This window comes from Glandiceps talaboti, chromosome 20 (assembly GCF_964340395.1).
Source record: "Glandiceps talaboti chromosome 20, keGlaTala1.1, whole genome shotgun sequence".
In the NCBI taxonomy this organism is placed as follows: domain Eukaryota; kingdom Metazoa; phylum Hemichordata; class Enteropneusta; family Spengelidae; genus Glandiceps; species Glandiceps talaboti.
The window spans coordinates 11,039,546-11,067,086 of NC_135568.1; the positions used below are offsets into that span (position 1 = coordinate 11,039,546).

General features: G+C 35.5%; 1 protein-coding gene across 9 annotated transcripts in view; it reads left to right on the top strand.

Moving 5' to 3' along the window:
• The window catches only part of LOC144450723 (uncharacterized), a 153,719-nt gene that overhangs the window by 89,203 nt on the left and 36,975 nt on the right, over positions 1 to 27,541 (top strand). For 8 of the 9 annotated variants that reach the window (XM_078141394.1, XM_078141396.1, XM_078141395.1 and 5 more), the window contains 5 exons: positions 424 to 584; positions 1,378 to 3,728; positions 4,612 to 4,704; positions 10,378 to 11,449; positions 13,498 to 13,652. In XM_078141394.1, coding sequence (XP_077997520.1) covers positions 424 to 584; positions 1,378 to 3,728; positions 4,612 to 4,704; positions 10,378 to 11,449; positions 13,498 to 13,652 — 3,832 coding nt within the window. The remainder of the gene's footprint in view (positions 1 to 423; positions 585 to 1,377; positions 3,729 to 4,611; positions 4,705 to 10,377; positions 11,450 to 13,497; positions 13,653 to 27,541) is intronic. The other variant, XM_078141398.1, reaches the window with a different exon arrangement.

A 27,541-nucleotide genomic window follows, 5' to 3' on the forward strand; every position in this document is an offset into this window, starting at 1 on the left:
AAAATGTAGGAAGATAATGATTACTTCAGATATTTCGACTCATATTTTGAGAACATAGAGCTTATCTTTTTGAAACATTACACACATTTGATAATTAGTGAAAGCAAAAACTGAAGCTTTCATATTTTGAACACCAGAGAACTGGTGAAATAACATACATTGTCATGACCCTGATGTTCATCAACAAGAAAATAAATCCTGAATTTTTTTTCAAATACATACAACGTGGCTTTACTCCTGGTGTAAAGTGGTTCAGTTCCTGGTTAAGGCAGTGATATCCAAATCAGTGCCTGTATATTAAACTTTAAAGAGTGGAAAATTGAAACTGAATTTCCCATGATGGCTATTACTCAACAGAAAAAAGGAAAAACAGCAACTCATACAGAATTCTTGTAACATACTGATTTTTCAATTCCCTCTTAGATGGGGATAGGATATCTCCTTACAGTGCCAGTCCTGAAAGATCCGGAGATGATATGGAAAGTAAATCGAGATTCAAGGAAAGAAAATCTCCACTAACACCAAGCAGTAGTCTAGATGAAGTGAAGAAACCTGTCACTGAAAAGGAACCACCAACGAGAAAAGTGAGTATCTCAGATAGGTGTATTGTTCTGCACCCTGCTATGACTGGCCTGTACTATTATAGCAGAGGGGTGATGAACCATATTGAGGGGCACCGTGAGATTAATTTTCAGGTTGTTAAAAACAAACCTGTTTAATAGTAGTGCACAAATACATATTATCTGGGCCATTTAGCACCTTTCAATAAACCCAAGCACAAATATGATTGTGTCCCTCAATGATGTTGGCCACCCCTCTGATATAATGGTATGGTTAAGTTCATGGCCTGAGTGCAGAGCACTATACCGAATACACTTGATTAAAGCTAAATATGAGGGATAAATGTAATTCTACCTATCGCCAGCTAAGACCTTTAAAAAAATGTTGAAGAATAGATCTGTTTCTTTAACTTGTTGATTAATGCCTTTAAGAAAATCTAAGCTTACATCTGACTCTGTTTGCAGCAAAAACTTTTGCTTGTTCAGTCATGTAACTTTGTATTCATTGCATCCGTTTGCGAATTCTTTGTCACTGCTGTTGTGTGTTAGTTCACAATTCGCTCATCGAGTATTTTTTTTCTCACATTAATTTATTGTGCAGTGTTTTGCTTTCGTTCTGTCTGAGCATGTGTGTATGATTTTTTTTTGTCCAGTGTGAGGGCCTCAACGGAAAGAAGTGTTTCACTTACTTTTGTACTGTAATACTTACTTGAGCTACCCTGAATAAATGTATTTTATTATTATTATTAAAAGAGTATTACTAAAACATATCTTAAGATTTTAAAAACTATTCTGAAATTTTATTTTTGTCTTTCAGGAGGTAAAATCAACATTAGAAGGGACAACTGAAAGTGATGCACCCAAATCAAAAGAAATCCAAGTTGCTAAAGTCATCACACCAAAAGAACTTACACCTCTAGAGTTGAAAAAGGAAGACCAAGAAAAGAAAAAAGGTGCAGCTGAAGAACCAAAAGTGAAACTTCCAACTAAAGTTGAGAAAAGGCAAGGACAAATAGCTGAAGGAAAACAAACAAAGAAACTCCTTGAGAAGTTTGAGGGAAAGAAAGTAACAGGTGAGAAAAGAAAGGTATTGGCTGAGAGAGTGGAAGAAAGTAAAGGGCTTCTAGGAAAGGCTAAAAAAGATACTACTGAAGTGAAAAAGGATGAAGCACAAGAAGCTAAACCAGAAGTGCAGGCTGTTGCATCAACAGCAAAGAAAACAGAAAAAGCGGCAGCAATACAAGAAAGAGTGTCGGAGAAACCTAAGGCTGAATCTAGAAGACCAACAAGAGCAGAGTCAGCTCCACCCAAGAAAGTTGAACAGCGCAAGGAAGAGGACAAAGTCAGAGGGGTGAAAACAGGTGTTTCCCGGTCTGCAGAGCCTGGTAAAGTCAGAAAACAGGTTGAGAATGAACAGAGACGGGGTTCAACATCATCTGATTCATCAGCTTCTATCAAAGATGGTTCTGAAAGTAGATCTGTTAGGAACAGAACAGGTGTCAGGAAGAAAGAAGATGATAAGAAAGAGCTAGCACAGCAGAAGCAGAGAGGAATTAATGGTCAGGTGGACACCAAGACAGCTCAGATGAGAAGAAGAGAAGTGACAAGTAGAAGACCACTGACAGACACAGCTATAAGAAATGGTAAAGAAGAGTCCAAGGTTGGGAAACCATCTGATCCAACCAGCAAGAGTGCAATGATTGAGCAGAAGCTGCAAGAAAGAGCAACTGCCAAGGTCTCCAGAAGAGCTGTCTCACCAGAGAAGAAGGTCAAGGCAGAGTCGAAGTCTGTGAAAGCGACTGAAAAACCAGAAACAAAGACACCTACTAAAGTAGACAGGAAACCATCATCTAGGCTCGGACTAAGGAGAACAGAATCACCTCTTAGCAGTACTGATGATGACTCTTCATTACATCGAAGACCTTCTCACAAAAGACCTCTCATTCCACCAGTTCTGAAAGATGCAGAGACGAGGAGAACATCACCGGAACCATGGCGACGCAAAACTGTGGGCTCGGATTCCTCAGATAGTGACAGCCGAAAGGTCAGGTCTGTCAGCTCTTCTGAGAGTGATGCAAGGAGAAGAGCAGCTGTCAGAAGCTCTGCAACAGAGAGAGAAGGTAAACTGAAGAAGAAGGAGAAGGAGGTCATTAAAAAAGAAGTAAAAGATGAAAAGGCAGTACCACAGATTGGGAAACCCAAGGAAAAGGTACAAACACAAGAGGTTAAACCTCTGAAAATTGAAGAGACACCAGTGAAAGTGGAAGATAAGAAGGAGAAACCAAAAGTTGAAGAGATAATCACAAAAGAAGTTGAAAAGACAAGGGAAACACCAAGAATTGAAGAAATCAAAGAAACAAGACCTACTCATTTAGATGTTATAAGAGTTGAAAGACAGCAAAAAATGATCAAATCACCAAGTCTAGAGAGTGCTCCAGGTCTGCTGTCTGTAGACCGAGAGAATAAATCATCTCTTAGAAGGACTTCCTCGTTTAAGACGAGAAAAGAATTAGAGAAGGAGGAACGGAAACTGCCTGATCCAAAGAGATCTGCTTTAGCTACAAAAGATGTACAACTGTTTGAGTTGATGAGAGAAAGAGCCAAGAAAATACAAGAGGAAGAAGATGAAGAAATGTATAGGAAAGCAGAACAGGAGCTAAGTGAGTTAGAAGAACAGAGAATTGCAAAAGAGATTAGCCGCGAAAGTGAAGATGACAGTGTAGGTGAACCCAAAGAGCTGACACCAGAACAACTCGTTGAAAAGAGAATTGTGAAACCAAAGAAACTAGACATCTCAAAGTGGGAGAAACAACCAGATAGCCCATCACCTACAAAGTCTAGAAGATTCCAGAGAACAAGGTCACATAGAGGTCAAACTATTGATATTGGTGAAGTGAGGAAGGCTGCTGAGGAGATAGCCAGGGATGCTGGATCAATGCCAGAACAAAGATCGGCACCTGGTGTTACAGAACAGAAAGATATCACACCAAGAGAACCTGTCATCAAGCCAACTCTAGGTGTTGAAAAGACACTAGTGAAACAGAGATCTATTTCACCAAGTCATGATGAAGTAGAAGTGAAAGAAAGGGAACAGCAAAAAGAGATACACAAAGAAACAGAGATAAAAGCAGTAGAGGGAAAGGAGTCTTTTACAGAACACACTGAAAGGTAAGGGTAACCCTCCTTCTTTTTTCAAATTTTTTCAACATATTTTTGACAAAAAAGTGATATTTCACTGGTTTAGATTTCTCTCTGTTACAAAAACTGAGGCATGCAAGATATTTTTCCACTCAAATTATTTGACCTAGCTGTCAAGCTGAAGTGAGTTGAAACGTCTGGTTTTCCTGCATGTGTGGCCAGAGATGAATATACAAATGTAAATACTCTAGAGGACAAGGACACAATATTGTTCATTTTTGAGCTTACACTACGAAGTGATGCATGTCACCATCTTGTTTAGAAGTAGTTCCTCAAATCCAAGTTGTCGCAAGCAACCAATCAGAAATCCAATATTACTCCTACTGATAGTAGAGATATGTAGGGGTATTTGATGTAATTTTTACGGTAATTCTAGCAAATATGTGAATATGTATATCACCACAAGAGGAAATCTGTTTGTCAACAAAGGATGAAAGTATTTATACAAGGGACATACCATGTGTGGGTGATTCCCAAATACTAAGGAGAAATTCCAGTCTTCAATAGGGATAGACTTTAATATATCCAATATTAAGGAATGAATGAGATTGTGTAAACTTTTTCTGAGAGATATCATTATATATACATACATGTACAATGTTTGATGAGCTTTTGAGCATGCAGCTGATGATATTTAGCACATGCTTAGAGTGACAAACACAAAATAGTTTGTATATCTCTTCACCTGCCATCTACAGCATTGCATTTTGTACCACTGTAACTGTAGAACTCATTCACACACGCATAACTTATTTTCCAACAGCTATCAAAATAGAAATTTACTAGTATTTGCCAACAATTGCCTGTATTCATCATATTCTCTTTCACATCGTCACTGCATTCTTCTATGTAGCTTTCAATCCCCAACCACACCCCAGACTCAAGTATCACCCACCCTGCAGCATGTGGCATCCTCAAAGAGTAGACTACGCAGACAAAGCCAAAGGTAGCTGTATACTGCATGCAGTGTAGTGTGTCACGTACCTTTCAATAGATGTTATTCTGTGATGTGCTTGAATTGTGCACAGCGCCCTCTTTGTTGTGAAGTGTGCATTCTATATACCGCCCTCTGTTGACAAGTTCTTTTTTTACACTTTCTTTTATTTTCAAGCATACATCCTTTTAAGCATTCACTATTTATTTTTCACATCCTTTGTTGTGAAACTTGTATTTAACAAATTGTGATTGTTATTATGCATGGCACCCTCCTTGTAGTGAAGATTGCCTTTTGCAGTTTGCATTTGCTGTGGATTTGTCATTTTGCACGTCACCCATCTTCTTAAAGTGTATTTTGCATGGTACCATCTTTTTTATGAAGCTTGTATTTGGTATTGCATCCTCTCTGTTAATTCTTTTTTACATCATACTCTTTTGATGTGCCATTTTCACTTTGTTGTGTGTGCCACTTCTTTCTTTACACAGTGTTATTGTGTACAGCACCAGTACAGATATATTCTTCACTTGTGAAATCACTGCACAAATTTCTATCCACAACATGTACAAGCTCATATCATATTGATAAAACTCAGAACATGGACACATGTCAGAGAGGGATGTTTATTTCCAATTGACCTCAACTTCATTAAAAATTGTTATTTTGTAAAAAAAAAAAAATAATAATGGTGAAATTACTACCTTGATGAATGTAGGTGGAGTCATGATGGATTCAGTGGTTAGAGTTGTTGGCTTTGAATCTACCAGTTATTGGTTCAAACCCTACCACTGCCATTTGTTTCTGAATAGCTGAGGTCCTTACATAAACTTTCAATGACTATTGTGTGCCTGTCACCCCAGCTGTATAATTGGGTAACTGGTAGGATATAGGTTTGCAATGTGAATGCTTTAATCCTATGCACTCACTGCAATGGATTGTATGCTCCCCAGGGAGTTCAGGAAGTATAAAGGGCTATTGTGCTGTTTTTAGGGCCATGCTAGGGGCAGTAAATAATTAAAGACACTTTGGGCACAGTGTGGGAAAGTGTTATTGTGCTGTTATAGGTCCATGCAAGGGGCAGTAAATACTAGTAATTAAAGGCACTTTGAGCATAGTTGGAAAGTGCTGTTGTGGTGTTATTGGTCCATGCAAGGGGCAGTAAATTTTGAGCACAGTGTGGGAAAGTACTAAGTACAAAATTTACATTTATTATCAAATAATATATAGAGGTAATTTAGGTATACATATACTTCAAGAACTTCTTTGGGTATCTGAGAAAGTTTTGTAATGAACAAGAATATTTTATAAAACGTAGCAACCACAAACAACAAACATAAAATTCTATAGATGGGGAGGGACTAGGGGATGAAAACGTGCATCGACCATGTTTATGTATTTAGTTCACTTCACCCACACTCTCTGAAATAGGCTGTACTGCACACTATCTCTTGTCTCTTTAGTTATCATTCAACATTTTAAAAGCTGTGTGCTAAAAATTGTCAGAACTTGACCTCGAATGATTGGAAACTATTTAGTAGGTCATATAACGTCAAGTCATACTAAAGATGGAGTTAGAAATGTCCAATTAGGTATGTCTTATCTATACTTGAAATGTGGTTGAAATCGTTGTAGGTCGCCGTGGTGATCACTTCCTCTTAAAGTAGGCTTGGAGATATGTACATACATACAGTGGCTTAGATTTTACCCGTTGAGTGTGATGCAAGTACTCTCATTTTCGCAATCCCAAGCATATGTTTTTCTCTGACACCACAAATGATAATAACCATATACATATGTACATGCATAAATAAATAAATAAATGCGCACACACATACATATATACATGTACACATACATGCACACACGTACACACACACACATGCACACATATACTCACGCACATATATATACATGTACACACACAAATATGCACACACACACATACATACATACATACATACATACATACATACATACATACATACATACATACATACATGGCCTACTTTCTAACCATATACTGGAACTCTCAATATTGTTTGTCTTATCATAGACCCTGATGTCTCCAAGATGTATTATTTTTATACATAGCAGTTACTAGTATTTATCGGCAGCAAAATTACAAAACTAGTCAAGGAAAGTGTTGCAATTATAGCACCTATTGTTATGATGTACAAAAAAATATAAAAGTCGTTATTAAAAAGCTTTATCTAATGAAAAATTATCAAAATGTACTTTCTGGTAAAACTGTCCATCACCTTGTATTATAATAATATTGGTGGGGAACCTTAGTTGTTTACTGAGGAAGGAAGTCTGGTAAAACTTGCATTGAATTCCCCACCATATACCATGATGGGGAGAGGTATAGAGATATTGTAAACTTGTTAGGAATCTTGGTAACAGACGAGGGAAATCTTGTAAAACTTGCATTGAATTCTATCTCTTGAACCACAATTCTGACTGGTGACATTTATTAATCTGTATTACTTGTACCATAATATTGTTTGGAAACCTTTACAACTTTGTTGGGGGGCGGGGGTCGAATCTTGTATAATTTGCATAGATTTCCATACCTAGTATATTGGTGGGGAACCATAGTAACAGGAGAGCATCTGGTAAAAGTTGCAGTGACCTTTTTATCTTGCACTACAATTTTGTTTTGGATACCTTGTTAAAAATTCCTGGGAAGCTCACTGACTGGTACATTTACCTACATGATGTACTCTTTCTACCACCTTAAAAACATAGTGATTATCATATGTACATGTACTTCACATTATTACCTTCTCAACTCAGTATAAATTCAATGGTGAAGTCTAAGTGTCAACATGTAACCAATCCATTGTTGTGTAGATACCTATTCAGACCAAGTCATTTCTGAGATACTTGTCATCTTTGTCATGGGTACTAACAATAGACGGAAGTAATGATAAGGGTTTGACATGTGATTTGGGTAGTTTTGGGCTGCCAAATATTGACTGTAAAAACAAGTGAAACAATTCCTGATCATGTAGGATTGTGTACCCAAGGTAAAGTTGTACCATTGTCTTAAACTACAGGCCGCTTTACGACACTGTCCAAATGTGTGTTGGCAGAAATATGTGTCTAGCTTGCAAGAATGAGTTACTTATCTTATAGTCCTTGTGGTGTTTGGGAGATGGGGGGGGGGGGGGGGGGGGGGGGTTTGAAAACAACGTGAGCTTTTGAAATTGGACTTAATTACAAATTGAACTGAATTGGGGGGGGGGTGTTATATAAATGAAATATTGCACTGAATGGGCTTGTGTTAATGTGTTTTGATGGTGCCATTGTGTGTTTATTTGTGGAGGGGCATACCAATGCAATGTTTTTGCCATACATGATATAGGGTGATAATCTCTTAAATGGTAATTTCCCATTACAAGTGTTTTTGTACGTTGGAACTTCCGGAGGTTCATTTTAGAGGAAGTTAGATTTTATGTGAACAATTTTTTTGTTGTTTATGGCGATATTTTCACCTGTGCTGCATATGTGCCAGGGGTATCACAAGTCATGCTTCAACATGCAGGAAAACAAAAATAACTCAATTTATAAAATGAAAATTCCATCGAAATTTTGAACATATGGACAATTTGAGGTATGCTGTATGGTCAATTAAAAGAGAAATCAGCTACATGTATTGGCATGGTAGACCACCCCCACCCCCCATTCTGAAATGAAGTTGTCCAAATTCACAACAGAAAACAATGGGACCATACCATCATCTCAAGAGATTTGAGGGTGGTAATTAGCTTTTATTGTTTAATAGTCATTGTTTTAAATTGCCCATCATAACCCCCCCCCCACACACACACACACACACACACACACACACACACACACAATTAACTCAAACAAAGACACCCTCCCCTCACAAGGAATATATACAAATTCACTCATCCCTTTATGGAAACAAAAACACAGACACAAAACAACCCTAAAGCAAGGTCACCAGTAGACTATTATTATATGACCCTTGATAGATTAACTAGTCATATCAACCCAGTAGACAGCATCCTTGTTTTATTTCTCAGTTTTCAATCTTCTAACCGCACAAGTGTGTTTCTTTTTATTTTGTTGCACCATGCATGACAGTGGACATTGTTGCTTGGTTTGTAATTTCCTTTTGTGGCCTGCATTCTTTATGAGATGTATGATGTATGGGGTTGCACAGTAAACAAGACGACTTGTAACGTGACCTTTGCTGTTACACCATCTACACTCTATTAATACTTGCATACAGTCACCGTCTCAGATAGCAGATACTAAACTACTACTGTGTGCTGTGAACCCATAACATACGACATTACATCCACGATGATAACGTTTGCTGTGCTTGTCTTCAAAATCGCTGTGGTTTTGCTGAGTTTGTATATGTTTTGGAGATGGTATGTTGAATTTTAAGGCTTATATGAACTAAAGTTTGTCACTTTTACACCTGTAAAGTGTTTAAGTTTTGACAGACTGTGTAACTTACATTGTAACATTCCAGTTGGCATTTAACAATCTCTGATCTCAGTAAGAATGTACTAACTATGCTGAAGTTTTATGTGCTATTAAGTTTGACGTTTCTCTGTGACATTAACATTTAAAGTGTGCACATTTTCACCGCTTTTAGATTTATAGTTTATATTTTTGTAGAAAGAACTAAAATATTTTATACTGTAATCATTCAAATATGTACAGAATTCAGATCCATACCTAACTTTCTAGTGTCCTCAACAGCTGCGTTTTTCATCTGACCTGGTTAGTTTTTCTCGTCAAATTTTTTTTCTCCAGAGTTGTGAATTTCATCAAATGCATTCATGACATAGTTGAGATATAGGTAGACAACATTGGAGAAATGTGATGAAATATAAACAAGTTTTTGAATGGAAATGATTCCCGAGTGAATTGGAACAGTCAGGAAATATTTGTCTCAATTGTTGACATGTCAAAACTGGTTACCACATTCTTTTATTTTGTTTTTATGCCATATATATTATCACAGTTATGTGTCATAAAAATGTACAGGTCATAGCTTGGTTCATTTTGACTTCAGCAGGAAAAATATTTTAGCTAAAGCAGTTGTTATTGCATGTTCATTATTTGAATTGAAATTCTGACATGACACACAAATGAAACTGGTGGTGATATCGCATTCTGTCAATTTGTTTTTATGACAGTGGTATGTGTCATAAATGTGTATCATTGGCTTGGTTCAGACTGACGAACTTCAATGAGAAAATGAAAGCAAAAGAAAATAGTTGTGCATTGATTGTTGGTGTTGTACAACAAAATGTATCTATAAGGGTTTGGTTAGCCTGACTGACTTAACAAGAAAGACAAAACAAAACAAATACTTGTGCATTGATTGGTTATGTCATGTAAAATGTAGAAAATCAGGGTTTGGTTTGGACCGACTGACTCCAATGAGAAAATCAAGAGAAAAGCAAGAGAAATAGTTGTAGTACGTTCATTGTTTGAATGGTAATTCTGACAATCAAAACACAGAAGTAGCCCATTGTTGTTATTTTTAACCTGTGTGTAATTTGCCCTCTCTGAATAGCCCTTACTTTTATTTTCAAACTCTGTGTTATTTGCATGTTGTGTGGATTATAGCATAGACAATAGGTGTCCATTCAAAGGTGAAATTACTCATCGTGAGGTTTTGTTACCTTTGACTAGGTTTCGGACACAACCCATCACGCGACCAGAGTATGCAGCAGCCAAGGAACAGACAAGGAGTCCAGAAGAGACAGATGCAGGCAAGGAAAAGACTGTGGAGGAAGAGGAACAAGAGAAAGATGAGCTGTCTCAGATGAGTGTGTATGAAAAAAGGATGCTGTTTATTAAACTACAGAGGGAGCAAGAAGCTATCAAAGCTGCCGAGGGACAACGGAAACCGAAACGGTTCCAAAAACGGTTGAGATCTTCAGAACGATCGCAGACTCAACCCGTTACGATTGAAGAGGTTAAAACCGCTGCTACTCTCACTGATCAAGACGATGAAAAAACAAAAGCTAAAATTGCTGAGGAGATCGAAAAAGCCAAAGAAGACGAGAAAGAACCGGATCAACTCTCAGGACTAAGTCTTGCTGAGAAAATGAAACTATTCAAAGAAAAGACCGAAGCTCCACCTGAGAAACCACCTCCTAAACGTGCAGCTCCAACACGTAAAAAACGCCAAGGCTCAAGATTCAAAACACAGCCTGTAACAATCGAAGAACTCCAAAAAGCTAAGAAAATTTCACCACTAGCTATCAGCTTTAGTAAACCACCAGACCCAGAGCTGTTAGCTACACTGCCCCTGTCGGACCAAATCGCCCTTGTATATGGAGACAAAGGGGACAGTCAAGGGAAATCAGATCAAGATACAACTAAATCAGTACCCAAATCTGCACTCAGGAGAGGATCTGCATCCAATCTCCTGGATAATAAAGGAATACTCAAAGAATCAGAAAAAAAGGAGGAGGAGAAAGACAAGGATAGACCAAAAGGAATCCTTAAATCCGAGAAATCGGAAGAACGCGAGGACGTACCAAAAGAAGTGAAAAGCATTCTTAAGAGTGAGCGACGAGACTCAGATGAATTTGTACATGACAGAGTTAGAGGTATACTGAAAGCAGATAGACGAAGCTCATCATCAGATAGGGAAGATTCCGATAGAGGAATACTTAAGAAAAAAGATTCTGTTGAGAGTCAGTCGGATGAAGGTAGTCCACGACGTTCCATGGATAGATCCAAAACACCAGAAAAGGTTAGTATAACATAAAGTATGGTATTCAGATTCAAATCGCTATTATTATTTCTCTGTAACATGGAATATATATTTTGTCATTTTCACTGAAAACCATTTTATGTTGGTTTTTCATTACCTGTCGTAATTCATAGTTTGAATTTTAGCTTTTGTTTTTTTGTCGTAATTCGCTCCTTTTAAAGGCCAATGTCTGATTTGGATTAAACCCTGGGTGAAAAAAAAAAGTCTGGCAGAATTATAGAAAGAATTAGTCCCGAACAAAGTAATGATTCTATTTTATCGCTATGGTTACATGGATAAGAAAGTAGTAATCCAAAACTATGGGATTAAAACATTGGGGTTTTAATTTGATTCACTGATAATATAGCAGTAATGTGAGAACCAGGGATTGAATCGTTGGCCTTTAAAGTAAAAAAGATGTCAAAAAATCTCAATTTAAATACAATGGAGATATATAATGATGGTATCCCTAACTAATAGCTGTAGAAATAAAAGCCATTAATTCATGATTGTCTTCATGACTTCCCTATGCATGAATCATTACCTAGGAAGAAAGAGTAATTAATTAAATACCCCTCTCACTTTCTCAAGACGGTGTAATAGGGATAGTAAGATTAAACCAGAAAGGGTTTGTTACGTCACTTGAGATGATACTGTGGACAAATATATTTTGACTGGATATAAACTATTTAGCTTATTCAGTAGAAACCATTTTTGCACCAAAATAGATCTGCATAAAATGGAATAACTTTCACTTGTACAGTGCAAGTCTTAGAGGTAATAAAGGTAGATTTATTTAGTGTGAATCAATACAATAACGTATAAAAATGATGTAGCCATAAGTACATTTTAGTAACATTAATTGTTGATCAACTAAGATAAAGTGAAGCCAAACTATGAATAAATATATTTTCTCTCAAATGTTCCCATACTAAAAGAACTGTAGGGTATTCCTTGTAGCAAGGTCTCTCAAACCATGGAGTTTGCTTCATATATTAGCATTGTAGGGTACATTTGTGATCGTGTTTGCCAAATATCCCTATTTCTTTATTTCCAAAACCTTAAATTGGTACCGGCTTCCCAAACTGTGAAACTTGCTTCATGTTAGTATTATAAGGTACATTTGTTAGTATGCATGTGTTATGTAACTCTTGCCAAGGTAAATTCTTTACTTTGATTGTTGATATGCACGTTGTTATATGCTTGAACCATTACCGACAATACAAGTCAAGTTGTCACTCCAAAACTAACTCTGACTACTTGTCCAGACGCTGTAGTCCAGACACGACACAGAGTATTATTCACAATAGTGCTGAATGATTAATGACCTAGCCCAGACACTTGACTTGATCTTACTGTCTCAAATCATCCAATCAACTTTAGAGTTAGTTGTATAACCACAGCTACAGTCTATGGATTACCAGGAAAGTTACAAATCTTATAGACCCAGTTCGGATTAGGATTAGGATTTAGGTGTGAAAATGAGTATCTGGCAGAACTTTTTGAAAAAAGAGGTGGTTCAGATCCTATGTAATCCGTACAGCACCTTTGATACAATAGCATCAATGCAAGAACCAGGGATTGAATTATGGGTCTTAAAAATATAAAGAACTAGAATGAAATATTGGAAAAAAAATTATCCTAAACAACAGAATAATCCTATCAAATCCTACAAGTTTAGCATCACTGTTAATTAAGATAGAATTAATTCAAGAACTAGGGATTGAATAATGGGTCTTTAAAGTATCTTGAATGAAAAATCGAATTTCACATATTTTAATTTGTTCCCTACAACACAATTTGTATGACATATATGTATTGAAACACAGATTCCAAAAATTCGAATTTTATATATTTTATTTTGTGCTTTACAGGGTGTATTATTTCAAAATCTAAAATTTATATTTTATGGTGTACCATCTCTGTGTATTAAAAACACAGAGATTCCAGTATTTTAAAATTTAAGTTTTATGGTGCACCATCTCTGTGTATTGAAACACAGAGATTCAAAAAATGTTAATTGTACATATTTATTTTGTACTATACAGGGTGTATTAAAACACAGGGATTCCAGTACCGAATATGAAGTAAAGGAACCAGTTGGAGTGTTAAAACGTACAGATTCACCACGGGAAGATGAGAGTCCCACTAGAACCCGGCCTAAATTTGAAATTGGACAAGATGATAGTAGTGAATCTGAAAGGTAAGGCAGTATAATTTATGTCTCCGTAATGAAAGTAGAATAGCAGATGTCTTCCAGGAAATCATTCCTCAATGTGAGCATGGTATGTGAGTGGTCTACCAATTACGCCAGTGTAGCAGAATTTCTTCAACCCAGGGGTGTGGTACACAGAATATGATATTAGACTATTCACAGCCCTGAAATAACCCAGGGGTGTGGTATACAGATGGTATCAGACTATCCACAGCCCTGAAATACAATGTAACCCAGGGGTGTGGTACACAGTATGATATTAGATTATCCACAGCCCTGAAATAACCCAGGGATGTGGTAAAGAGAGTATGATATTAGACTATCCACAGCCCTGAAATAACCCAAGGATGTGATACACAGTACATCATAGTATGATATTTGACAGATATTACACAACACTAGATACATGTATTTGACTCTCCACATTCCACTAATAACCCCTGTGTCTAAACAACATGGCATAACTATCAGTACATTCCCTGAGGTCTTGTACATTCATGTTAACAACTACAAACCTAATATTTGCATCTGTATTGTGGATGTCTGATATACATGCATTTCACAGTCTACATTGAATTCACTGAGGAACCAAGTATCCAGGCACAGAATCCTTATATAACTTGATGTAATAGCCTAATCAGGTCCCTGTTATATGCACTTAGCTTGTTTCTTTGAATGTTACATTCATCTCCTGAAACTCTTTTCAAGACTGTACATGAGAAACAGCTCCATAATGTCAATATTTTTTGTGATACAGGTCTCATACTTTGCATGTTTATCGCAGAGTAAATACGAGAGAGTTGACTGTCTGGATGCAAAAGTTATATAACTTTTTATTTCAACTCTAGACTGGATACAAATAAAAAACATGTTCTCACTGTCAATTTAAACTAGCACTATAAGAAAAGCCTCCATTTTGATATAATAGAGAAACAGTCCATGTATTCATGAAATGAGATTTTAAGTTTATACCAGTTTTGACCAACATTTATAGCCTTAGGTGAATAAATTATGAAATTTAATAGAAGGAAGTACTTGACATAGTCAATAAGAAAAGTGTAATTATCCTACCCATTATCAGTTATTAGTATCATAAAATAACAAGCCATGTTTTGGCTGATGTTTTCAACCCCCCCCCCCCCCCCCCCCCCCCCCCAGTAACAGGAACAGGAGGGGGAAGGGGAAGAGGGGTGGCTTGCAAAACTGATTTCCTAGTCTGGATTATGTGAGTGGAGGTGTAAATAGTAAGGATACTGAACTAGACTACTGATTTCCATACATACTTTAATCTTGGTGGGGAACCATAGTGGCAAAATACTTCTGGAACTCAGATAGATTTTATATACCATTACTTACAACCCTGAACAAATGCATTGGAAGAAAGCCTGTTAAAATATATTTAACTTTTAGTAGATTTTACTTACTTAAAACCACCTTAACAAAGTCATTTGAAGGAAACTATAAAACAAAATTAAAGAACTTAGGTAGATTATAATACCCGAACACTAGGAGGGAATCATAAATGACTTTTGGAATGTCCAGATTTTACCGAGTTATCACCTATATCTGTAACACTAAAGAAGTATATGACATACAATGCATTGTTGTAGAAAACCTGTAGACCATATACTTGTATGTAGCCATGGTCATATAGCCGTCCATAGTCTTTCTCCAAAAGAATGTTTATATACCTCCTGAAGATAAATATGAAATACCAAGAGTTGCTTAAAGAACAATAACTAGAATTTTATTGTTTTACAGTTGTTGTAAACTATTGTTCTGTCATGTTGGTATTGTGTGCAGTACAGATTTACACTTCAACAAATAGTTCCTCAAATAAGTTTTTGTGGTTATGTTGGGAAAATTAGTCATGATTAATGGCCTGGAATCATAGACTGATGCCTTGTTACCATGACAACATGGCTACTGGGCTACATATTCACAGTGATAACTTTGGATTTTAATGTGGAATACGTTTTCTTTAAAGTGGTCATATTGATGAGGAATGGGTATTTATTTTGGATTTTTAATTCTTGAGACAACTCTACTAATTGTGTTTTCCTACTTGAAAAAAACAATATGAAACAGCATTGACCAAATCCATGTTTGTAGGTCCATAAATTACAACAAGCTAAAAAGGGTGTAAAAAGTTTGTTATTGTACATAAAATAACAAATATATTTTTGAACATTGTTTAATGTTTTGCAATTTTATTGAGTTACAAACAAGGATTTACATGTATGTTGTTCCACATTTTTTCCTGTATAAAACATAGTAGAATTATTTTATAAATTCAAAATCCAAAATAAATACCAAAATCCATCCTCATCTGTATGGCCACTTTAAGGGATTTCAGGAAACTTTTCACCAACAGACAAACTCAAGATATTGGCTATTTTGTATTAGTTATACAGTCTTTTATACAGGGCTCAATTTTAGCAGTAGTTCAGGGCGCTCATATACTAGTACTATTACTAAAAACTGTATCTAGACTACCAAAGTAGCAGTAGTTCAGGGCTCATATACTACTGAAAAACTGTGTCTAGACTACTAAAGTGACCCAGAGATGGGTTGCTGCATGTAGTGGTCAAAATCCAAACTGTGCTATGTAGACACAAATGTTTGCAGACATGTTTTGAAGAGCTGTATGATGAGATAGTATAGCATGTATATGACAGCAAAGACAATGGATTACTTTAGAGTAATAGCGGTGAAACAAAACAGATGGTGATACTCATTGATAAGATAATGAAATGATGTCACTGTTCTATTTTTAGACTTTAGCATAATTTGATTTGCTTTGAAAAAGGAATACTTGAACAAAGTGGTATGACAAGCCAATCTGGCTAACATCTAAAGTATTATTTTTCTCTTCTCATTATCCTTGTAAAACTGAAAACAATTTTATGTGACTACTGTACAAAGTGTAAGACAGAAAAAGTTCATCATCAAACATAGTAATAAATAGACTCTCTCTCTCTAGTCATCGCGAGCATCGCTATTAGCTGTTTTGTATGTACCGATATCTACCAAATAATTGTACTAGAATATCCTTGTACTGTAGGTCCTCATCGACTTCATAGGGCTAATCATTTGTTGACATGTTGAGTTACCGTGGCCCCGAGCATCACAGTAACACATCAACAAATGATTATCTCTATGTAGTCGATGAGGGCCCACAATACAATTATGCAGTAGATATTGGTACATACAAAACAGCCCCTTTTAGCAATGCAGTGCTCCGAGGACTTTGAGAGAATCTATTTAATGCACTACAGACTTCAAGTAATGGCCATTTACACCATGAAAATGAAGATAGAATTTTTGCTAAATAATCCCTGCACACCATCACTTACTTTGCAAAAAAAACTAAAAGGTACTAAATTATGAACTTTTCACTGCCATAAATCTTAAACAATCGATAATACTTTCAAAAGAGGAAGCTGATGAAAGATGAAATTCTCAAAATTTTCAAAGTTTACTGACCCAGAAAAAAATACCTACTATGTTGTAGTTACAGTATTCTTGGTAGATGAATTAAACTATTGAAATGTATACAGAAAGAAATTGTGTGTATATTGAATAGCTGCATGTCAACTATTCTGTTGCGCTGTGAAAGGTGATAGGTGTATGACCTCTGTCTTCAGTCTCCTCATTCATAGACTACCTGATGTCATGAATAAATAATGACTCATGAATATTCAAATATTTAAATGAGTATTGAGTATACAGACTAAATAAATATCAACTCATGAATATTCATGTATTCAAATGAGCTTCTTATATTGATTTGTACAACATGTACAAGGGCACCTCTCAGCTGAATGTACCTTTCTATTATTGGAAAGTGTCTATTTACCGGATTTGCATTTGAAAAACGGGTAACGGCTCAATAGTCAACACTCTGATAGAAAAAAAAAACAGGCAGACAGCCGTCCTTCGCACTGAACATCGGTCAGTGTTGGATGTAAAAAAAACAGATGCCTATATATAAAGCTTATTTCTGAAATATTACAATGACAACTGTACATATGGAATAAGTTAAATATTTACCACCATGTTTACCGACTTCAAATACGCTGAATGGCAAATTGGAGGACTGGCACGGGTCTGTGTGGAGTATGTATCACTTTATATTTTCTTTAATTAGCTTTCTAGTCATGTTGTAAAAGATCAAGAAGTAAACACGTCGTTTCCTGAGTTCATACATTGTAATAGTAACCATACATTTGTAAATTTCATATATACAATACACATGTATGTCAACTTATATTGTCCATCAGTCTAGGCCGATCAGCTGATCAAATTAAATACCGACAGTGTTATGGTCTTTTATATAATATTTTATTTAGTCAGGCCTATTTACCATTCACTTGTTTATCTGTTTTGCATCGTATTTGAGATAACCAGGGTCTTGTTTTGAGTGTGATAATTTCAGCGCGGTATTTGTGCAAAACATGCGGGCAGACAGGTCTTAGCTATCAGCTGACAGGTAACCCTAGTAGTATTAATGTTTATGTCTGTTATTGGATTATTTGTTCCTTGCATCAACCTAGTTTTGGATGTGTCCATGTGTCTGTTCCAGTCCATTTGAAATTAGACGTACACGTTACACACGTTTACTGTCGCGTGGTGAAACCAGATGCTGTTGTCATGCTTTCAGCAACAGTGAAATTAAAAACCTTGAGACTGTATTGAATGGATAGAGAGTGAAAACAGGACAGCAAGGTTCTTTTTTATGTATGTCATAAGGGTCACTATGATGACAATACTCAGGGCATTTCGTTTTATAAAGTGTGCTGGTATTGTGTTGTTGGGTTTTGATGGTTGGGTGGACCAGTGTCAAATTTCATACATTTGCCGTTTTACTAATACAATGAATGTTTAGTTTGTTTACAAATGTGAAAAGTATCATGCACCAATTGAGATGCTTTCGTACGTCATGTCATCATGTTATTACTAAGGACAGCGTAATATTTTCATTCTGAAAAAATCCTCTCTAAAAATTCAACTTCATCATTTATGTCTGGAATTTTTTTAAGGTTACCTTGACTATTTCTCTTCAGCATCCCAAAATTGAGCAGTGGTTTGCAGGCTACAGACTGTCAAACTATATGTAGATATAGTGATATTGATTCACAAAATATAATTTTTTTCATGATTGAGAATTTGTATAACTCATGCTAACCCTTAGCTTCAGACGTAATCTATGTTGAGTTTTGGTATGGTTGGATGAGGGAACCCATAGTGGAACTCAAACCTACGATAGCCCAGAGACTTCGCTATCTAGTCTGGATGTCAACGTTGTGTAGTCTAACTAAATCAAATGTGAGTGGAGGTGTAAATATTAATGATACTGTATAGGGACTAGACTATTGCTTATCTGGCCTGACAATATCATATCATTTTGTTGAGCCAGATAGCCAACTCTCTCTGGGCTATATGTATGATAACAAACCTTCAAATTTCAATTGTTGTTCTAATAGTTGATAGCACGAAATAACAAAGTCATTGTTATAACAATATGTTAGGTCAGGTGCTCCTAAAAAACCCATTCTTAAATAAATTAACCAGTATTGTATAAAAGTATGCCCTCAGAGAAAAGTAATAAATAATCATCGCGTTGACAAACAATGTATGTATACAAATACCTTGTCAGGTCACTCTATTCAATCATGCATTTAAATTGTTTGGACAGACTTCTATCATCTCTGTGAAATTACAAGGATTAGTTCTTCATTTTTATCAGAATGTTTGTTTACCGTGATTTGGAGATAGAGAGATTAATTTCAAGGTTTTCTTTTGAAAATAAGTGAGAAAATGGAAAAAAACAAATTGTCTTTGTTATGGTGTTATTTGTAAGATTAGCATGCAGGTGTTACATGGTTGGAAAGTGACCAGATGGCAAAGGAAAAAGAGACAGACACACACAGAGAAACAGACAGACAGACAGACAGTGACATATAGGCAGACCGTGAGAGAAATAAGGAGGGAGAGAGAGAGAGAGAGAGAGAGAGAGAGAGAGAGAGAGAAATTAAAGTTTCCTTTGCATACTGTCATTTTGAAGAACCCTAATAATATATACATGTAACTTATAAAAGGGAAATCCCTTTACAATTTTCAATGTTTCCTGTATTCCTGCCATTATACTTTTTTGAGAGAGAGGGAAGTCTAATATTATAAACACTAAGTCTTATAACTTCCTGTATATTCAATTATTTTGTTAGCTTTTTGAAACCGGGGTAACAGATGTCAGGGAATGTGAGGTAATAGATGACAGGGGATGCTGGCAACACTGAAATATGTTTGGATACCAGTAGTTATGTTTTTGCCAAGGTTTTAGAACTCGGTAATATTGTCAAATACCGCTATATAAAACCTCAGAGTCAGAAAATTTAACTATATGTACATCAATGTTACTAGTTTGATACTCCTCTAATATACTGACACGTTTTCAGATCAGTAGCTTAGGGAAGTTTACAATGAGCCGGACACACAAAAATTGAAAATCCATGTATCCAAAAGGAAGTTTGTTTTGACTATTTGAACTACTAGCAGCAACTTACAGTAAAAAATGTAGGTATTTGACAATTAGGAAATTGATATGATAAAATGACAATGCACAGTCTCTGTACACAAATTAACAATTCAGACTATTTGTTATGATTTTGAGAGTTGAAATTGACATGATAAATTATTTTCTATGATTCTGAGCAGGAGGAAAATTTGAATTGATTTGATTTGATTTGACCTAGAAACTTTGTGAATTTCTACCTGGATGGTGTGACCTTGCATCGATACCAGCCTCGAGGGGGATTAGAGCAGTAATTGTTACCTATAAAGAAGGCTTCTCTGTCAATGTTATTCTTAAAAGTTGTAGATCATGTATCTAAAGTCTTTTGTTAGTTAACTGTAAATGTACAGATTATAGTATTTAGTGGATGTAGTGACCTACATTACATCTATAGATCAAGTTGTTAGGTCTTTTGTTCAAATTCACTGTACATGAACACATGGGGTGGATTAGCCTGCAGACTAACCCTATTCTTATATTGTTAGTTTAAAGTAAATTACAAGTGTGTGCCTAGAGAATCCCCTTAGAAACCTCACGCCTTAACATTCTGTGATCTAGATACAAAGTCCTCAACGTTGAGTTCATTACAAGTGTGTGCCTAGAATCCCCTTAGAAACCTCACGCCTTAACCTCTAAATTGACGCCATTGATGCCTGCAATGTTGAGATCATTTCAGAAATAACACTGGAACAATTTGTTATTAATTGATCATGTTGAGGAAATATATCTGATGATCAAAATTAATCAAGTTTGTTAAACATGAACCTCACACCTTGTAGTATTCCATGATTGAAATAGAAGTCATCAATGTTGAGTTTATTTCATGAAGAATATTGATTCAGAAACAATTTTGATATTGATAACTGGGTGATCTATATCTGATGAACCAAAATTAATTAAGTGTGCTAGATATGAATCAGAAACATGCCATCAGATTGTCAAATAAGATATCATTTTCAGTTTACATTCATCAAAATATGTCAGAAAACAAAACATGTTTGTTGAGCAAAGTATGTAGGTAACACTACCTGAATTTTTCAATATTTTATTTATAACAATTCTGAATATCGCAATAACCTTGGAACACCATTGAAGGAAAAAGGTTGCCATTTCTTCCTACTGTTATCTGTTCTAGATACACTCCATTGAGCAGTTGTCATAGTTACGACATCATCACACATATACACATTGAATATTTGAATTGCATTGAGTTGAACTGGTTATTTCACCAAATACAAGAAGACAAATGTGTAGGTATCAAAGACAGAAATTATGACACGGATAATAGATTTGGTGAGGACCAAAGATATTAGTGCAGTCTGAACTAGTCTATATATAGTAATTAGGAAGTGTTTCCTGCCAAGACTAGACATACATGTATATGAACACTTGTTATTTATTCGGTCTACTGAGGCAGCCAAGCTAAGTCTGGATGAAACATCAGTTTGGCAGGAAACATTTACTCCATGATTATTATAGATGTTTAAAAGAAACTGCTTATCATAATTCATATACTCTAAACCTGGAAAGTTTCGCAAAAGACATATTTTTGCTTATTTCACTGGAAAACTAAAAACACAAAAATAAGTAGTGACTAAAATGCCTTTTTGTACATGAACACAGTATACCAGTCTGGTCATTAGTGAAAGTTAGTGTTTGAGAACTAGCTGAAAAGCGAAGAATTGCATCTTGGTTTACACAGTACATAAGCATATGTTATAAAACATATGTTATACAAAAATGTATGTGTGTGTGTGTGTGTGTGTGTGTGTGTGTGTGTGTGTGTGTGTGTGTGTGTGTGTGTGTGTGTGTGTGTATAACATATAAAATATATAATATGATATATTATACCATATATCTCCCTGTTAATATCTCCTGTTCAATTAATCAAATAAATATTGAAGCGCAGGAAATTTGACCTAAGTTCTATCCGTCAGTATTTACTATATACCTGTGAGGTCAATGTGTGATCAATCAAAGTCAACATCAAAGTCATCTCAATGTCATGTCCTTGATGTTTGTTTAATTTGCCAATCTTGATTTATTGTCACAATAGATTAGTTGTAAGTCTAGGACATGTGTTCAATAAAAACTCTAATTCTTCTACTTTGTGAATTTAATTCATGATCAATCACACTTCTACTGATGAAGCTGCCATATTTCATTGTGAAAAATATCATTAAATTATTTACTTTTGATAATGACATTCCGGTATGATGTTGACCGATAGGAAAGATGGATAGATAGTTAGTTATTTATTGTCAAGTTTAATAGCTTTATACAACATAGTAGTACCAAATAATTATGGGGATATTTCACTGTTGGTTGTAGTCTGTAAGATGCAATGTGTTGAGGGAGGGGGCTGTGTTGAAATGACACAGTGTATCTTATAGACTGTAATGTTGGTGACACAACTTTGTCAAGATCATCCAGGAAGTGAAAGATATAAAAACTACACACAACAAACTTTATATGTCTGTTTCCTTGTAAAATAATTAGAATTAAATTTCTAAGGCAAATCTGTACCTTAGTCTAGTATTTCCAACCAGTGTGCCCTCTGTAAAAAGAGAAGCAAATTTCTTCGGGTCAGAATAATGAAGTATGGGTTTCTTGTGAGACAGCGCAAAGTACTAGGGATAGATGAACACCAAATGTTAGTGCGTCACTAGAAATAGTTGTGCGTCAGTGGTGCATCAAATTGGCTTAGAGGGCATACTGCTTCCAACATGGATTCCGTCATCTATAAAGTCAAATATTTCAGATTTCTTTCTAAGCTAGTTTGAACTCAATCTGATTAAATTCTGATGTGATGAAAATGGTTTGATTTCATTTAGCTCTGTTTCCTTTGTTTAGCATTGTACGTTTTCGGTGTTGTTGTTCTGGGAGTGTGAGTGTCACCTTCTCACATATTTGAACAAGAAGTTCAGTTATACAGGTTCAGATGTGGGAAGGCAGTGATCACTCCCGAAACAGCACAATAAGGGATTTTACATCTCGTTGCAGACCTCGCGAGTTATGCAAATATGCCTTGCAACAACGGTTGTCAAACATGTGATCGTGGGCAAGCATTTGCCATGGCCATGTGCGATGATGTTGAGAACAATAGTGTTGCTAAGCATTTGATACTTTCAGCTTGACCACCCTCACATGTGGTTGCTATGAATGCAATGGCTTATGCGAGATCTTGTGATATGGCTTATTGAAAACAAATGACTCTAAATGAAGGAAATACAGGTAAAAAAAGAAAATGAACCGTATTCACCACGTCAGATTTTAATCAGATTGGTTCAAACCTAAGTCATTAATAAATGTAATTTGTCCATAAAACTGGATTAGTTTACAGAGTTTTACCTTCCATGTCTGTTACCAGGGTTTGAAAACCTTAGGAAAAACAAAGTAACATATTTTGCAGAGCTGTTGATTTTACTATGTTTATCTGTGTCTATTACCATGGTGATAAACCCATAGCTAAGATACCAGAATAAACATTCATGGACTCTGAGTTCAAAGTTTAATAGTAATGAATATTTCTACTCACTCAGACAGAGCTAGAGTCAAAAAAAATCTTGGAATCGAATCCCAAATTCTCACCAACATCTCATCAGGACTGTACTACAATACATAGCTAAAATACTTTTTCAGTTTACATTTTACACATGTAACAAAAAATTATTATTATTAAAAATTTGAAATACATATTTAACAAGTTGATGAACAAATTTCAACCAGAATCAAAAAAAGTGATGTAACTGCCTGCATTATTTATTATTAAATTGTTGAGAACAATGTATATCACTTTACCGTAGTGAAGGAACATCGGCCCAAAATACAAGCTTACATAAATAAAAACTAGTTAAAAGTTCCAGAACAATGGATGTCTGTAGTTTGACAATCAACGTTGTCATCTGTAATATGTGTTGCCATGGTAATTGTCATGGTTGATAAGTATGCGATAATAATAATCAATATTAAAAGATTGTAACTAATTTTTGTACATGTTACTATGGTGTATATTCACAACACATTGGTATTTATATCCTTGTTGTGTTCCATGTTGTCATCACATAGAAGTAGTTCTGGTATGGAAGTGGTTATATGGCATTAAAGTCTTCTGATAATAAGCCCTTTGGTCTAAAATGAGTCTGGTTTCTTTCGTGCTGAAGAGTCTAAAACAGGGTCCACTTTGCATTATGTTGCTTGGTCTAACATGTGGTCCATTGTCCTTTACCAAATCATAACTGCCACTAAGTGTCCCAAAATTCCTCCTAAGGAAAATGTATTTAGGTCTAAACTTTCATCTTTTAAAAACATGTAATGGTCTAAAATGGGTATTGATTTTTGGTCAAAGTGGGTCTAAAATGGGGCCTGGGGTTTCTAGCACTGGCCACACACTCTTACCAGAGCTGGCTACTGGTACATCCCCCCCCCCACCCACACCAGAGCTGGTCACCGATACCCCTGCATCCCTACCCCCACCACCTCACTGTATTAGAACCCTTGTAACAGAGTGTCAACAACTTCAAATTTGCACAGTCTTGTTATGTTATTCCAATACGAAATGATTGGTGGACTAAATACCTTCAAAACACTTATATCAAAAACATTGATAATATGAGTAAACTTAACTTGCCCTTGACTTTGTTATCAGTCATGACTACTTCAAGGTGATTAGTAATAATGGTCTGATTGATATAGAATATTGCTGTTTGTTTTCGTCCTTTCCCAGGACCAGTTTGTCAACATTGGTTTACCACCATTGTTCCTTTCCCACACTTTTGATCCTGTAGTGGTATATTTTGTCAAACCACAATCTATATATAATCTTCCTGGCTATCAGGTTGCATAGCCTTGATTCCAGGCTGTTCTCTATGCTATGATATCATGGAATGGTTGTGGATAATCCCACCCTGAATCCAAGCTGTCATGTTCTGCTATATGATATCCTGGAATAGTTATGAATTCCATGCTTAAGTTAAATATTAATACAATTCATCTAAGTTATTCCTCCCATACTTTGAATCATTCCATTAACCATGTTTAATAACTGTCTTTTGCTTTTCACATTTCAAGACAGATGTCGCTGAAATAAAAATGTACACATTATGTAATTTTTCATTCGTTGAATATTAATTGGATATTGGTTTCTAGGGTAATAAGACCCTGTGATAGATGGTAGGCATCATAGAAAAGTCACAAAAAGAAAAGAGATATATTTAAGATCACATGTACAACAAAATTTGATAACAAAAACAACATTTGATTGATTGACAGAATGAGTAAACATTTTATAAAATTTTATTTCATATATTCAAGAATATTGCTTTCCAGGATTTTTCCTGAAGTATGCCATGGCAAGTATTGGGGAAAATAGAGAAATTTTGGACATCAAAGAAAAAACTAAATAGATTAGAGCAACTATTTAGCTAGCTTAGATGCAGCTACCTTGATATCATTATCAAATCATCTCTTGAGAATCTATACCATGAATAGCATCTGTACTAATATGTAACAAAATGTCAAATGTTGTAGTTCATGTCATTTCTGTAGGCTTCATACTATATTTTAATTTATAATGTCGGTGAAAGGCTAAATACTGATTATAATCTTTATTACTAATAATTCTTAGTTCAAATATATTCAGTATTTTGTATCAGTTCCCACATAAATCAAAACAAGTTGTCAAAACCCAAGACGTTCTCTTCCTCTCTTCCTCTCTTCCTCTCTTCCTGTTGGATTTCCATATCCTGGAAATACAGTAGTTCCTGCCTCATCCCTCACATCCACTCTACCACCCCCATGTATTCAATGGTATGGTCCTTCTAATTGACAATTGTATGGATTATGCCAATATGTTGAAAAGAAGGGGGTGGGTGACACTTTTTAAGTTATCATGGCCCATTCCTATGTTAATATTCACTGAAAATAGGACAGGAGTGGATGTATGTTTAGGGTGGTTTTCCTTCCACAGAGGACAAACGTAGACACCCAAAATTCCAGCCTGGAAATCAGAGAAGTTAACAACCAGAGAGCTTTTAAAATTCCAGCAGTCAAGTATTCAAGTTTATGTACTGGATGGATGAATGCAAAAGACAACGTTTTCAAAAAGTTTTCCTGCATGTCAGTGTTATTATAGTCTGTAAAATGTTGCAATGTACTGTCAGAAAAGTCCTGCTATGTGGCATTAAAAACAGAAAAATACTAATATTTTTACAGTGTTATAACCTGTGAAAGGGATAAATGTTTATCAAAATATATGCTGCAATTTTTAACTCTCTGGCATTAAAAAACAAATCTAAAAATGTTTTTACAAAGATATAAATGTAGCATTTTAAAATCAACAAACTATTAGAACGGTATTGACAGAAATGTATCTGATGAAATTTTAAAGCTATCAGGCAATAAAAACAAAGACAAATATTTCTACAGCATTTATAACTTGTAAAAATTGATAGACTGTTTACAAGGTATTGACTTGGACCTTAACATATCTCCTGAAATGTTTAACTATCAGGTATTTAAAAAAAAACAAAAAAAAAAACTGCTGTTTACTAGCGTAAACTCTTTCAGGTATATTCTGCTGATGATTTAAAAAAAGTATTTCCCATTGTACAAATCTTTCTAATGAGACTGGCCACATTTTTTTGGTGACGTTGGATTGTTATTAAATACCAAAGTCAAATATGTTTGTTTACTTGCATTCCATTTGAAGTATTAACTAATTAGATAAACGATCAGACATTTAGATATTTCATAATTATTCATCTGATTCAGTAATTATAACTGTATTATGTAATCAGAAAATAATTCATAATGTTAACTATTAGCTTGTCTCCTATTGTATTCATAATGAAGCCCTCAGAGTTAAAAGAAAGAAGGGAAAGTGACATGCTAAAAGGTTCTACAATAGTGTAGTATTGTACATCATCGCAAACCCTGGCCTGTTTTATGGCAACGTTCTTAACAAGCCTACCACAGGAGGCTTTATTTCAAAATGTAATGGTGGAAATAATAAATCTGGTTTGCGAGAATGAGTATTGTAGAGCAAGTCCTCCCCACTTGCCTGTGTTGGGGTAAGGGCACAGGATCAGGAACTGGTGTTGGCTGGGGTGTACCTTGCTTGGTTAAAAGTCATTATGAGAGATATATCAACTTTAAACAGAAATTGCACAGTAAAGTTGCCCACCCCTATCCATGAAATATTGGTCCAATCCTATTGTTTGATGAATTGGATCATTCCATGTGATAAGATAAGAGGGTGGTTGTAGAAACCACAAATTATTTCCTCCTTTGTGGTTTGCAGTTG